Genomic DNA, 11,380 nt, shown 5'->3' with positions numbered 1-11,380 from the left:
TACGGTTTATAGGAATGTGCATGTTTACAGAATTAACAGTCAAGATTTCAGTTTTCAGTGTTTAAGTAGTTCAAGTTTAAAAATGAATGAATAATAAAACAAAGTAACCTCTGCAGACTGCTCAAAGAATTTACCTTGAAGTTGAGAACTGCTGCTGTTCAGAAAGGAGGTGGGATTTTTTGATTTACAATGATTCTGTCTCTGCGTTGTAATTAATCTTTAACATCATCAAAAGGACACACATCTAGTCATGTGAGGATCTGCACTTTACACTCTGCCAGCAGACTGGAACACCAAGACGACCAGCAGACCATGTGTGAACACAAAAAAGCAGGAAAAACACGGCTGCATTGAGGGGAAATTACTGGAGCTGTATCAGGTAAAATATCAGACTCTTAAGGACTCGTATCCCTTTTAACAGTAAGACTTTAATTTGATGTATGATCTGAAAAGTAATGTTTGCACGCTAAAAAATATCATGTAACATATCAGCAGATATTGACACCAGATCATAATGGACTCTGTTCCTCAAGCAACTAATTTGCACTGATTCTGATTCCAACTGTTAAAGTTTAAGGCAAACGTTTTAATTAAAACTATTTTATTGAATGGAGATTCACAATCTTTAAAGTATTTCAATCCCCCCTAACAGCTACAGCATCTTAAGGTCACTATGTCCACGCTTACACTTAAAGCTGCTTGTGAAATAACTAATAACATGCCCCAAACAGAAAGGGAGCAGCATTTCACCTCCCCTACAGTGTCATCAAAATAAAACTCCAACAGCAGGAACCGAAAACGGAGTGGGTTCAAATAACCCTGCTGTTCTACGATGTCTCAAGTGTTTGCGATTACTGTGCTGTACGGAAAACAAATGCTTTGCTAGTTGTAGTCGATCTGAGTGGCAAATGACTCAAAGCCAAGGGCACTTGGGACAAGGGACTTTTAGAGCTGTTTTTGTTTCAGTGTGAGACCGAAAATAGTAAATTAATAACAATTCACACAGTGGCTTAGGGGCCTCCTGGGGTCACCCTTAGTGTTAGACAAATAGAGAAATGCTGGTCTTTTTGCCTGCCTGCCAGCCATTATGCTCGATTTGCTCTATTTTGCCAAGTTCAGAATTGTATAAATGAAACATTATTTGATTAAGTTTGATGGCATAACACTGAATACTGCAGGTAAAACACAAGTATTTCAAAACTGCATTTCAACAGTGTAGTTTATTTGTGCGTACATTCCACCAGTGACAACTTCTGAGGAGCCAAGCTGTCGGAGTCATTTACTGCACGTGAGCCATAAAAAAAACACCTGACTTCCATTTACTGTGCAGGTTCAAAATGTTAACCAACTGGTTAACGTTCACAGCCTTTCTGGCTGCTTCAGCGAATACAGAAAGGGCAGCAATTGGCCGCGGCACTCTGACCATTGCACCAACCCACAGGGTCACAGGTCACCCAGAGCTACAGCTGACTTTAACCTGTGGGGACGGAAGGGATGCAGGTCAGTGAAGAGGACTCAGTTATACCTCCACACCAGAGAACTTGTTTTTTTTTTAATTCACCTGAAAAAAACCCCACTCAGAATGAATACTGATTCACAAGTAGAGAAATACCCATTTCTCAGGACAACATCAGACATATAACAGGTATAATTTTTCATCAGGAACAACGTCCCAAATATGTCAAGTGTAACGAACCATGTGCCATCTTATTATGGTGCCAAATACCAGATTAGTTGATACCGAAATATCTAAAACAGCTCATACTATAGGAAATTATTAATGCTTGAACACATTTCTCAATTTAAAAAAATGGATTCCTTGGAGACTATTTTCATCGGCGTATTAATCAGTAAATGTGTTCTAGTGAGAATTCTTAGCAGCAGGATGACGTATGATTTAGTCACATGCTTGTCGTCATAAGGAAGGAGGAACATTTGTGCAACAACGTGTTTCTTTTACGCAAGTGTTTCATTGACAAAATATTAAATATAAGCAGATTTATCCTTTGAGTTGACCGTCACAACGTGTGCCGTAACCTGCTGCTGTAAATCCTCACCAGTGACCGCTCCTGCTTTCATGTGCAGGTGCGGTCCACCACTGGCACACGCCCTTTGGAGACATCCACACCCCTGGTTCCCACGGAAAAACGGCCCCCGTCATTCTGCAGCGCGACGGGAGCCTGACGATCCCCGACAGCAGCAGCTTCCACCGCGGCGTGTACTACTGCCTCCTGCGGAACACGAAGGGAACGACACTGTGGCCCTACGACCTGCACGTGGACGGCGGATATCAGCGCAGCGATGCGTTCAGGTTCCGGAGGGACGTTGGCTCGGAGGAGCAGACGCAGGCCGGTGTCTCACACGGTCACTTTGCGGGAGCTGTGGCGGCGTCAGTGGTGTTGACGTTTGTGGTGGGCTTCAGCGCTGGAGCGCTAACGAGGACCCCTGTTCTCAGGTGCGTTCAGGTCAGCGCACAAAACAGCCTTTATTATTCCATCAGATCGGTTCCATCGTGAATTGTAATTATAGAGCAGACATCTTTAACCCAATATGTCTTACCTCCATTGGTATTAACTTTAGGTGTCTAAGCGCAGTCACTACAAGGTTGCGATCACCACGGCAACACCATCACCGAACTGACATGACAGTGGGTGGCTCTAAGGTTACCATGACAACCAAGCCGCTGACATTCAACAACCAGGCCATTGAGATGGTGCAAGGGTCAGACGATGACTCTGCAGCTTGTGCAATGGCGGAGACGTCTTCATCAACACACACATCATCCAATGCCAAACCTCAGAGAAGCTTCAGGCCAAAACACAACACCAGGGATGTGGAGGGATGGGACCAGAATAATGGGTGCGATGGGGAGGCCAGGGGGAAGAGGGCTTTCGGTGGTTACTATCTGGAGAATGAAGGGGGTCCATGCAAAACTGAGGACAGCGAGCACATACGGGAGAGAGAGGAGGTGCGGAGTCAGGGGGAGGAAGCCGGTGATGAAGACAACAGGACCAACGAGAATGGGGGCCAGAGAAGAGGAAGTTCTGAGGAGAAAGGGAGGGCTCAAGAGGAGACAAATGACAGAGCAAAGAGGAGAGAGGAGGATGGAGAGACAGACAAAGGCAATGAAGACAGTGAGACGAGCAGTAGCACACAGGAGGGAGGGGGAGCCAGGTCGTCGCCCCTCCCAGGTCACCGTAGACGAGTCATCCGCCTGTACCAGTACGACGAGGAGGGCCAGCGATACGGTCACCTTCCGGACGCCACCGCGGCCCCCGAGCCAGACCCGGCCCCGAGGCTAAAGCAGCGCTCGCTGTCTTTAACACGCCTCAACGCCATCATGGCCGCCGCCTCTGCAGGGCCACTGGACACGAGCGAGACAGGGAAGGAGAGACCACACTTCGACATGGAGATCTAAACCCCCTCGAGCAGCAGACACCTTGCAAAAAGATATACTTGCACAGCAGGCTGTGTTATGCCCCAACATGACGTCAACATGCCACCAGCGAGGGGATAATTAACAGCGTAATCGATCCTCTGAGCAGATGGTGGGACACTAGTTCTTCAAATCAGATCATAAGTAGCTTTGATCCGTTCAGGGACAAACAATAAATACAAAGATCAGGTTTCATAAGCTCCATGTTCCATCAGCTTAGGCTGTGCTTTTAAAAGATTAATTGAGCTTGTATAGCTCTTTTATTTTTTTAAAGCAGACTCCCTAGCTATATTAATGCCGATAGCATTCACCCACATCACATTTGTGGAATTGCATTAAGACAATTTTATTTTATGTAATGGGCCAAATTGTCTAGATTGGTTTTCTGATGAATAAAAAGATGAATTTACCAGAATTATCGGATGAAAAAAAGTGCAATCTAGGATGTGTAATATGCTGGTGAGCAGGTCAGGGCCACACCAAGTTCCCACGGATAAAGAGCTAAATCGAGTTAGCTCTTTTTAAAATGGAAAAACCAGTTGACCCTCATATCACTGTTAAATATTCAGCTGGCATTTCATAAAGTCTTCTCAAATGTATTACAAATTCCCGCCAGACACGCATGTACTTGAAAAGCCAATTATTACGAAGCAGTTCATAATACTTCTATTTCCTTTTTATTACTGTGAAAACATCTATAAACAAGACACAAAATGGAAAAAATAGTTAAGAAAACGTAAATTCCACAACTCTTCTCTCGGTCCATTCTTTGTGTTTGTCTTCTTATCTTAAGAATGTTTTCTTTCCTCCAAATTAACACTATAAAAGTGAACTCCAAGAGAGAAAGGCCTGTTCCCACATGAATGGGGATGATTCACTAGTCCATATTTGTGTGTGAGATTGTTGAAGTCTGTCAAAGTGTGATCTGTTGCCCCCCCCGCCCCTCCTCCTGAATACAGAGGCTCCTGCAGCGTTCTGTGGTTGGGTTTTTTTTCTCCCTCGTTCTTTTTTTTTGGTGTTGTGACTTCATCTGCTACAATGCCGACCAAGCTTTCTGCCATTCCACAAACTCGTCTAGCAGCACTGGCCCTGCGGACAAAAACAACGAGCACATAAATATTTACAGATCCTGCACTTTTCTTTCCAATATGAAAAAGTAATGTAGCACAACCCACTATCAAAAATTGATCAATAAAATAAATAAATCACAGCTACTATAGTGATTTGTGGTATAGGCTCAATATCTATGTTACTTCTCTGAACTTGACATTTCATATAGTAAATTATTTATTTACAGAACTCAAACCCGGCATCAGCTGGTCTCTGAATATAAAAAGGTCTTCTCCACATCTATGGAATTCATCTTGGGAAAAGTTGTACTGGCCAAATTACTGTAACCACTACCACTTCAGTCTGTCTCTTAACGAGCGTCCTGGCAGTGCCGACCTTTGAGGGAACGGAGAGAAGTCTAACTGCAGGAAGCTATCATATTATCAGTGTTGTGTAACTCTGGTGAAGAAAAGTCAACCAAGAGGGATCTCTCCTTGCATACAGCACTAAAAAAAAAAATGTAGTGCTCCCCTAAATATATCAGATGTTAAGACAACATTTGGTCTCAACATTACATATATATATATTTTTTAAATCAGTTTAAATTGTTATTGTTGAAGGGGAAAAACAACAACCAAAACTTAAGGTTAGTCTGGTTTAGGTTAAATGTAACCACTTCACACAGAAGCATAAATTCATCTCACCAAGATTATAGCACCATCTAACATTCCATTAGACATTTGGCAACATGGAATTCTTACAGCATCTGAAATGTGTGTTCTCTCTAATACCCACCAGGGGTCACACCTGTGGTTGTATAGAAGTCTGAAGATCACTGCTTCACTTGATGCATTAGCTCAGTAAAAACATTGGAAACATCTTGTCTTGTTCCATACAGCATAGTGTTCATAGTTTCTTTAACATCAACCCTTTCAGAGTATTCCCAGTTCATGATAAATGAATATAAATATCGGCTGCCTAAAAGAGTCTTATTCAGTAGTCAACATAAATATAGTCATGGCGGCATGAATTCATTAGCTAGTGACATTTTCTGGTGTGACCAAAGTCAGTGTGGTGCTGCTGTATACTCACAAGCTCCGTCTTCATCATAGTTACTGAGGTCTGTGTTGATGGTCCTGCTGAACTCCAGAACGTTATACCACTGGTCCTTGTTCATCCCTTTGTACTTGGACTGCTGAAAGACACAAATAAAGGGTATGGTAATGCAGGGATTTAAATGTTATTACTACTTTTCCCATTAAAATACTTTAATGAATAAAAGTTATGGTGGTTTTTGCAAGCTATCATAAGACAACTAATCATTGCAGCTTCTGTGAGAGTGGGGATTTACCTCCAGGAACTGGTGGAAGACGGGGAAGAGTGGCCAGGTTCTCTCCAGCAGCAAGGCCAGCATGGACTTAGCCGTGTCCATGTCCAAACTCCTCTGGTCCTTATCCTAAAGACAGCAGATCATCTCTTATACAAAGCTCTCAGGTAACACAGCTGTTGGAAAAAGAGGCTGCCCAGCCATTGCATTGAAAAAAAAAAAATACCAAAGCAGGTGAGTCAAATGGGAATAACAGTGTCCAGTAATTATGTAAAAAAAAAAAAAAAAACTCACTCTGGCGAAATCGAAGGCATATCTGTAGACGTTTTTGAAGACTACCGAGTCGTTGAGCTCACCACGCAAGTAATCCAGTTTGCTCTGTAACCTCTCCGTGCTGTCACACCTGCAAGTAGTTCAAGTGCCACCAGTCACACAAACAGCTCCAGTTCAGTGGAGGTTTCTTACAGGTCTAATGACAACCAAAGATAGCGCGGTTATGGCAGTAATAAACTAAATTTTGGTGGGTCACAAAGAAATGAGTTTGGGACATCCTCAGAAAACTGACTTACTGTAATAACGTCATTCCCCTGAGCCACTCCTCTTTTGTGAAGAACCCCATGCTCGCTGCTTCTAGATGCCAGGCGAGCACCAACATGATAATCTGTGAAAAGAGGAAATTGATTTACTTCTCTTCTTTTCCTCCGCGGTCTCCCTGTGTCATCTCTCTACAGTTTGCGGTCCGTCTCTCCTGGTCCCCGTCTTACTGAAGTACGAGGCTTCATAAATAACTTTGAATTAGTACCAAAATTATGACTTCAATACTATACCTGCCAAAAAATTACGATGCTCGATACCACAAATAAGATACTGGAATATTTATCTAGGATAGTCATAAATAAAACATCTGTAAGGTTCTTTTTACCAGATTGTTCCTGCCCATCTTTTTGAACACTTAACAAATGGCATTCATATTAGTATTAGCCCACAGCAAGATATTAATGAAAACGACATGGTAAAATCATAGCATTGATTATACACAGATATCTGACTATATGACTACATAGTTATTTACACAAGTATGAATTACATAATTCTACAGATGTGTTTGAAGTGGAAAAAAACTAAAACCTATGTTGGGGACATTATAGATGGACACATACTTAATGGCCAATTTTCCCCCTTTATTGAAAAAAGACAATGAAAATTGCATCAAGTGTGTATTATTTACAATTTTGTGTGCATTCTGACCTCATGATCATATAAACCCAAATTAGTGAAATTGTAGATTATTTTGCATGTATATATTTCTACTGGACTATTCAGTAACTTATTTGCGGTCTTGCTTTGTCTCGTTTTGCACTTGCTTGATGTTTGACTTTTAGGACAGTTGTTGTCAAGCCAACAAACACAGCTACAGGGCTGCCATCTCTCACAGAGTCACAGATGCGCCATTTACCATACGGCAAGGTTGGAGATGAACCATCGCGGATGTTTCTTATTGTAAGAGACATTGGATGTGTGGGGTGAGTGTGTGTGAAAACCTGCAAACGTCCCCTTTCCCCGAACATTTCCTCTTTTCGAGACTGCGTAAATGCGTAAAATAATAAATAAATACGGCATCTTTTCCTTCAACAAGCAGACGGTCGGCAACAGGTCCTGCACATGAGGACATGTCTCCCTGAGATGTCTGTCTGTGAGTGACAGCTGCCTGTTGCATGTGAGCTGGTAGCCCCGCCCACCCAGTAAGTGTGTGCAGGCAGCCGGACAGGGAGCGGAACACTGAGTGCGCTCTGGTTGCTGCTTTTTTAATGAAGTACCGGTACTAAAAATATTCAAAACTGTACCATTTTCAACGCAAGGGTACTGCGGTACCTTTCTAGTACCGGTACGCCGTGCAACATTACCTTCAACACAATTGACCCTGAGGCGCTCAAGGTGAGGGGTAAGCGGGGGGACTCACATTCTCCGGTTCCACACCGATGTCCTCACAGAACTTCTCCATGGCGTCCGGGCCGACCACCTTGTCGGGGCCGGCGTACGCCTGGAACCACGCCAGGCACTTCTTGTTGGAGAAGAGCTTCTCAGCGCTGACGGGCCTCGCACCTCGCATCTGAGGTCGGGTGAAACTGCAACACACACCAGAACTTTATGTTCATACATCACACAGCATTTTTTTAAAGGAATGAATGACACTAAAGAAAACCAAAATGTTTTCATTGAATAGCAAGACCAGTTACCATGTGAAAAATGAATGCTAGAGGACAGCAAAACATGAGTATTGCTGTGATGAAGTCACATCTTTATATTGTAGTACTATGGAACAATTAGGAAATTCAGAGAGCTGCGATAAATCAAAGAATGAAACTGACATCCCTATGCAAATGGTCAACTATAACTTTAAGCATTAAGAAAATGCTCCCACATATGACCCAGTGAAGCCCCTCTGACTGTTGCACACACTTCTATCATTGTAATCAGGGGGATTAGGGTTTAAATTTAAGTTCCTTCATGTACATTTTAAGGATTGCAGACTGACTCATCAAACTAGCAGCTGGCAGGTTTCATTTTTACATGTGTCAATTTTTTCTTACTGATTATTATGTAAAATGTAATATAAACACATTCTAACTCACTCAGTAACTTTGTGTCTGCTTACCTTGTGATTTTACACTTGCGCTCATTATCATCTGCATCAGGGAGCTTCCTTTTCTTCTTCACCACAGGCATCACTGAACCTTTAGTGGGTTTCACTAGCTGGGCTATAGTTAAGAAAAAAAAGAAATACATCGACATGTTGTCAAACGCCTCAACACGAGGAGAAGCATTTAGGGATGAAATGTGCAGGATGACGTCATACCTGTGTACTTCTGGCTGCCTTGTCCATTCAACTCAAAGATATTCTATAATTTAAAAAAGGTGAAAATCAATAATCCTTCATTCAGTTAGAGGACAGGGGGCAGCTCTGTTGTCAATATTGAAATGTTGCTCTCTAAAATAATTAATCTGAATATGTGATCATCTTTGTAACATAACAGCTCTGATGGTCCATTGAGTGACAAGCTACAGCATGATGATAGATAATACATTCAAATTGTGGAGTTTAAATATTCAAGGTTCTTGTTTAGATGAAAAAGATTGTTTAAATGGGTTATTTAGATTTCATACCACATTTGAATCTTAGTTTGTGTTTTTACTAACTAAAGGGATTTTTTTGTCACTTTGCCTTCACAAACACATTGTTTTGGAAGACAAAACTCTGAATGGCGTTTCAGAAGACTTCCAAAAAAAGGACAACGTGCCAGCAGCTGTCACGGGTTTGAATCCTCAGTCCCCAAATGTCAGCATTTCAGGACAACACGTCGAATAGGTCAGTTTAAAGATGGGTCAAACATTGCTTTTGGTCTGTTAAAATGCTATCATCTGCAGCAAAAACTATTCATGGAAGGGATGACTAGAGTCAATATAACAGGTGACTCCAACCTTTTTCCAAATAAAGAAGTTATACAATTTTAAATCCATGACTTGAGCAAAATGTCCACGACATTGAATAAATAATCATGGCTACTTACAAGCTTGTCCAGCGTTACTGATGCTGTACTGCTGACAGAGACGTCACAGTTCCTCTGTGTGAACAGGTGAATTGTGACAAACAAAATAGCATTAGTACTGCAGGGACATTAAAAAAACATGCTAAACCTTACTCATTAAAAACTGGAGGAGAATGATTGACAGCAGCTCATTACTAAACCATTCAATTTATATGTGAAATTATTACCATTTACCATTCATTACAATACATAGTCAACTCTCCATAATATTTGTGGCACATCACATTCAGCGACAAGAGCAAAGTGTTAATGTTTTTTTTTGGCTGTACAACTGGGCAACCATAGCTTCGGACAGAAGTCAGAAGATGACATTTCCAGTTGCAAAGAACAAAGTCAATTGATCTCGGGAAATGATCATGTAGAATTGTGCTATATTGGTTACAGAGGACAGCTTCAATTACAGATTGTAGTAGAAAAAGGACAATGTGCCAGCAGCTGTCACTGGTTTGACTCCAGAGTTCCCAAATGTCAGCATTTTTTGAGTATGTTGAAAAGCACGTTGGATACGTCAGCTTAAATATGGGTTTAATATCGCTTTTGGTTGGTTCGAATGCCATCATCTGCAGCAGAAACTATTCCTTTACCTCCGTTTAAGTATTAATACCATATAGTTAACAAAACGGAACGAAAACGTAGCTGGAATTTGTACAACGCCAACCTACGCAGGAGCTAAACAGGGTTTACATAACGCGGACAGGATTCTGTTTTATAGGACTACGGGCTTCACGAAAATGATTGAACACGACTAGATGATCTCTACAGTGTAAAGTCGTAAGCAAGGCTAACGTTACGTGCCATAACGTTAGCTGATAGATAAGACGGCTCGCTTAAAATGAGAAAACATGTAAACAAACGCAATGTGGAAGATACATAATCCAATATAAAAAACGGAAATAACAAAACGAGATGATTCCTAGCATTTTTTCATCGCCCATCTGGACAAACATTGGTTAAACTCACGACTATTATACATTTAGGTTGCTGTTAATTCAAACGGCTTTGGTGTTCCCCGTTACTGCTAGTTGGACACAGCTAACGAGGTTAAGGGGACTACGTTACGTTATATAACTCGGGAACAGAAAACACGTCTGGTGGTCGGTTAAACGCCACATAGACCTTAAATACAACATATAACACACAGTATTAGTTATAAATTATTCTGCGGTTCAGTCTTCGATGCTAGGACACTTCTTTTGTCTGTTAGCTAGCGCAGCCTCACGGGTGTCAGAGCTAACGTCAAACTGCTAACGTTAGCTAACGTTAATTTGTCAACAAACACGTCTAAGGCTCACAACCCCACGAGTGAAAGCGAAGTACGAACGACTTATTTGTTTGAGCAACTGACAGTACACGAAGTCATTAAACACGTCAAAACGCTTACCCTGGTTACACTTTGGCTGACAAATGTGTTCCACTTGCCTGGGCGACACCGGGTTTTTTTCGGTCGCCGGCGTTTCCGGGGAGTGGACGATACCACTGGGGCGCTTTATGGGGGTATGATGAGAAATAGGTTTTCCATGTGTAGCGTATTCTTTCCATTCAATCTTAAAAGGAGGGTAAAAGAAAACTGTATTCGTAATACAATCTATATACACGCGTGTACTAGTAGTAGTGCCCTCTACTAGTAGTGAAAAACGGCCTTTTTTAAAGGAGCCTGTTGTTTTTGACACTCATATGTAGATGTAACCGTGAGACACCACATTGTTTGATTATTCTTATTTTTCAGTTGTATCTGCATGCTTTGACTTCTAGTTGTATAGTTTGCATGTGTTTGTTGTGTGCAGTGGGCAATGTATTGCGGATGCGTTTTGAGTTGTTGTTATCTACCTTGTTTTATTAAGTGTGTGTGTGTCTAATGGCATCTGATTAGGGTCGACAGGTGCGTGCCAGAAATTGACGGCAGGTGTGCCACTCGGCACCTTTTTAAGGAGCCTGGCGCGAAACGGGAGGGGCGGCTGT

The 11,380-nt window shown here is 42.0% G+C and overlaps 2 protein-coding genes across 2 annotated transcripts; one reads left to right on the top strand and one right to left on the bottom strand.

Annotated features, from left to right (window-relative positions):
* Window positions 1-2,080: 2,080 nt before the first annotated feature.
* On the top strand, window positions 2,081-4,106 carry LOC119222888 (pre-mRNA-splicing factor 38B). The gene is made up of 2 exons (XM_037479906.2): window positions 2,081-2,455; window positions 2,581-4,106. Exon 2 carries the CDS (start codon window positions 2,642-2,644, stop codon window positions 3,416-3,418), a length of 777 nt encoding a protein of 258 aa, XP_037335803.2. The 5' UTR covers window positions 2,081-2,455; window positions 2,581-2,641; the 3' UTR covers window positions 3,419-4,106.
* Window positions 4,091-11,202, bottom strand: dcun1d5 (DCN1, defective in cullin neddylation 1, domain containing 5 (S. cerevisiae)). The gene is made up of 10 exons (XM_037471784.2): window positions 10,803-11,202; window positions 9,383-9,436; window positions 8,671-8,713; window positions 8,470-8,572; window positions 7,774-7,939; window positions 6,383-6,474; window positions 6,108-6,216; window positions 5,838-5,942; window positions 5,579-5,681; window positions 4,091-4,525 (listed from the first exon to the last, which is right to left on the bottom strand). The coding sequence occupies exons 4-10, from the start codon at window positions 8,538-8,540 to the stop codon at window positions 4,470-4,472; spliced, it is 702 nt and encodes a 233-aa protein (XP_037327681.1). The 5' UTR covers window positions 8,541-8,572; window positions 8,671-8,713; window positions 9,383-9,436; window positions 10,803-11,202; the 3' UTR covers window positions 4,091-4,469.
* Window positions 11,203-11,380: the final 178 nt, after the last annotated feature.

This window comes from Pungitius pungitius, chromosome 3 (genome assembly GCF_949316345.1).
Source record: "Pungitius pungitius chromosome 3, fPunPun2.1, whole genome shotgun sequence".
Lineage (NCBI taxonomy): Eukaryota > Metazoa > Chordata > Actinopteri > Perciformes > Gasterosteidae > Pungitius > Pungitius pungitius.
This window is presented reverse-complemented; position numbering and strand designations above follow the sequence as displayed.

Bases quoted from the DNA above. Each gene is read 5' to 3' on its own strand.
- LOC119222888 (XM_037479906.2), top strand. From the start codon at position 2,642: ATGACAGTGGGTGGCTCTAAGGTTACCATGACAACCAAGCCGCTGACA.
- dcun1d5 (XM_037471784.2), bottom strand. From the start codon at position 8,540: ATGCCTGTGGTGAAGAAGAAAAGGAAGCTCCCTGATGCAGATGATAAT. The intron at 6,475-7,773 runs GTGAGTCCCCCC...CTCTTTTCACAG, and splicing joins TCGGTGTGGAACCGGAGAAT to ATTATCATGTTGGTGCTCGC. The intron at 5,682-5,837 runs GTAAATCCCCAC...TGTGTCTTTCAG, and splicing joins TCTTCCACCAGTTCCTGGAG to CAGTCCAAGTACAAAGGGAT.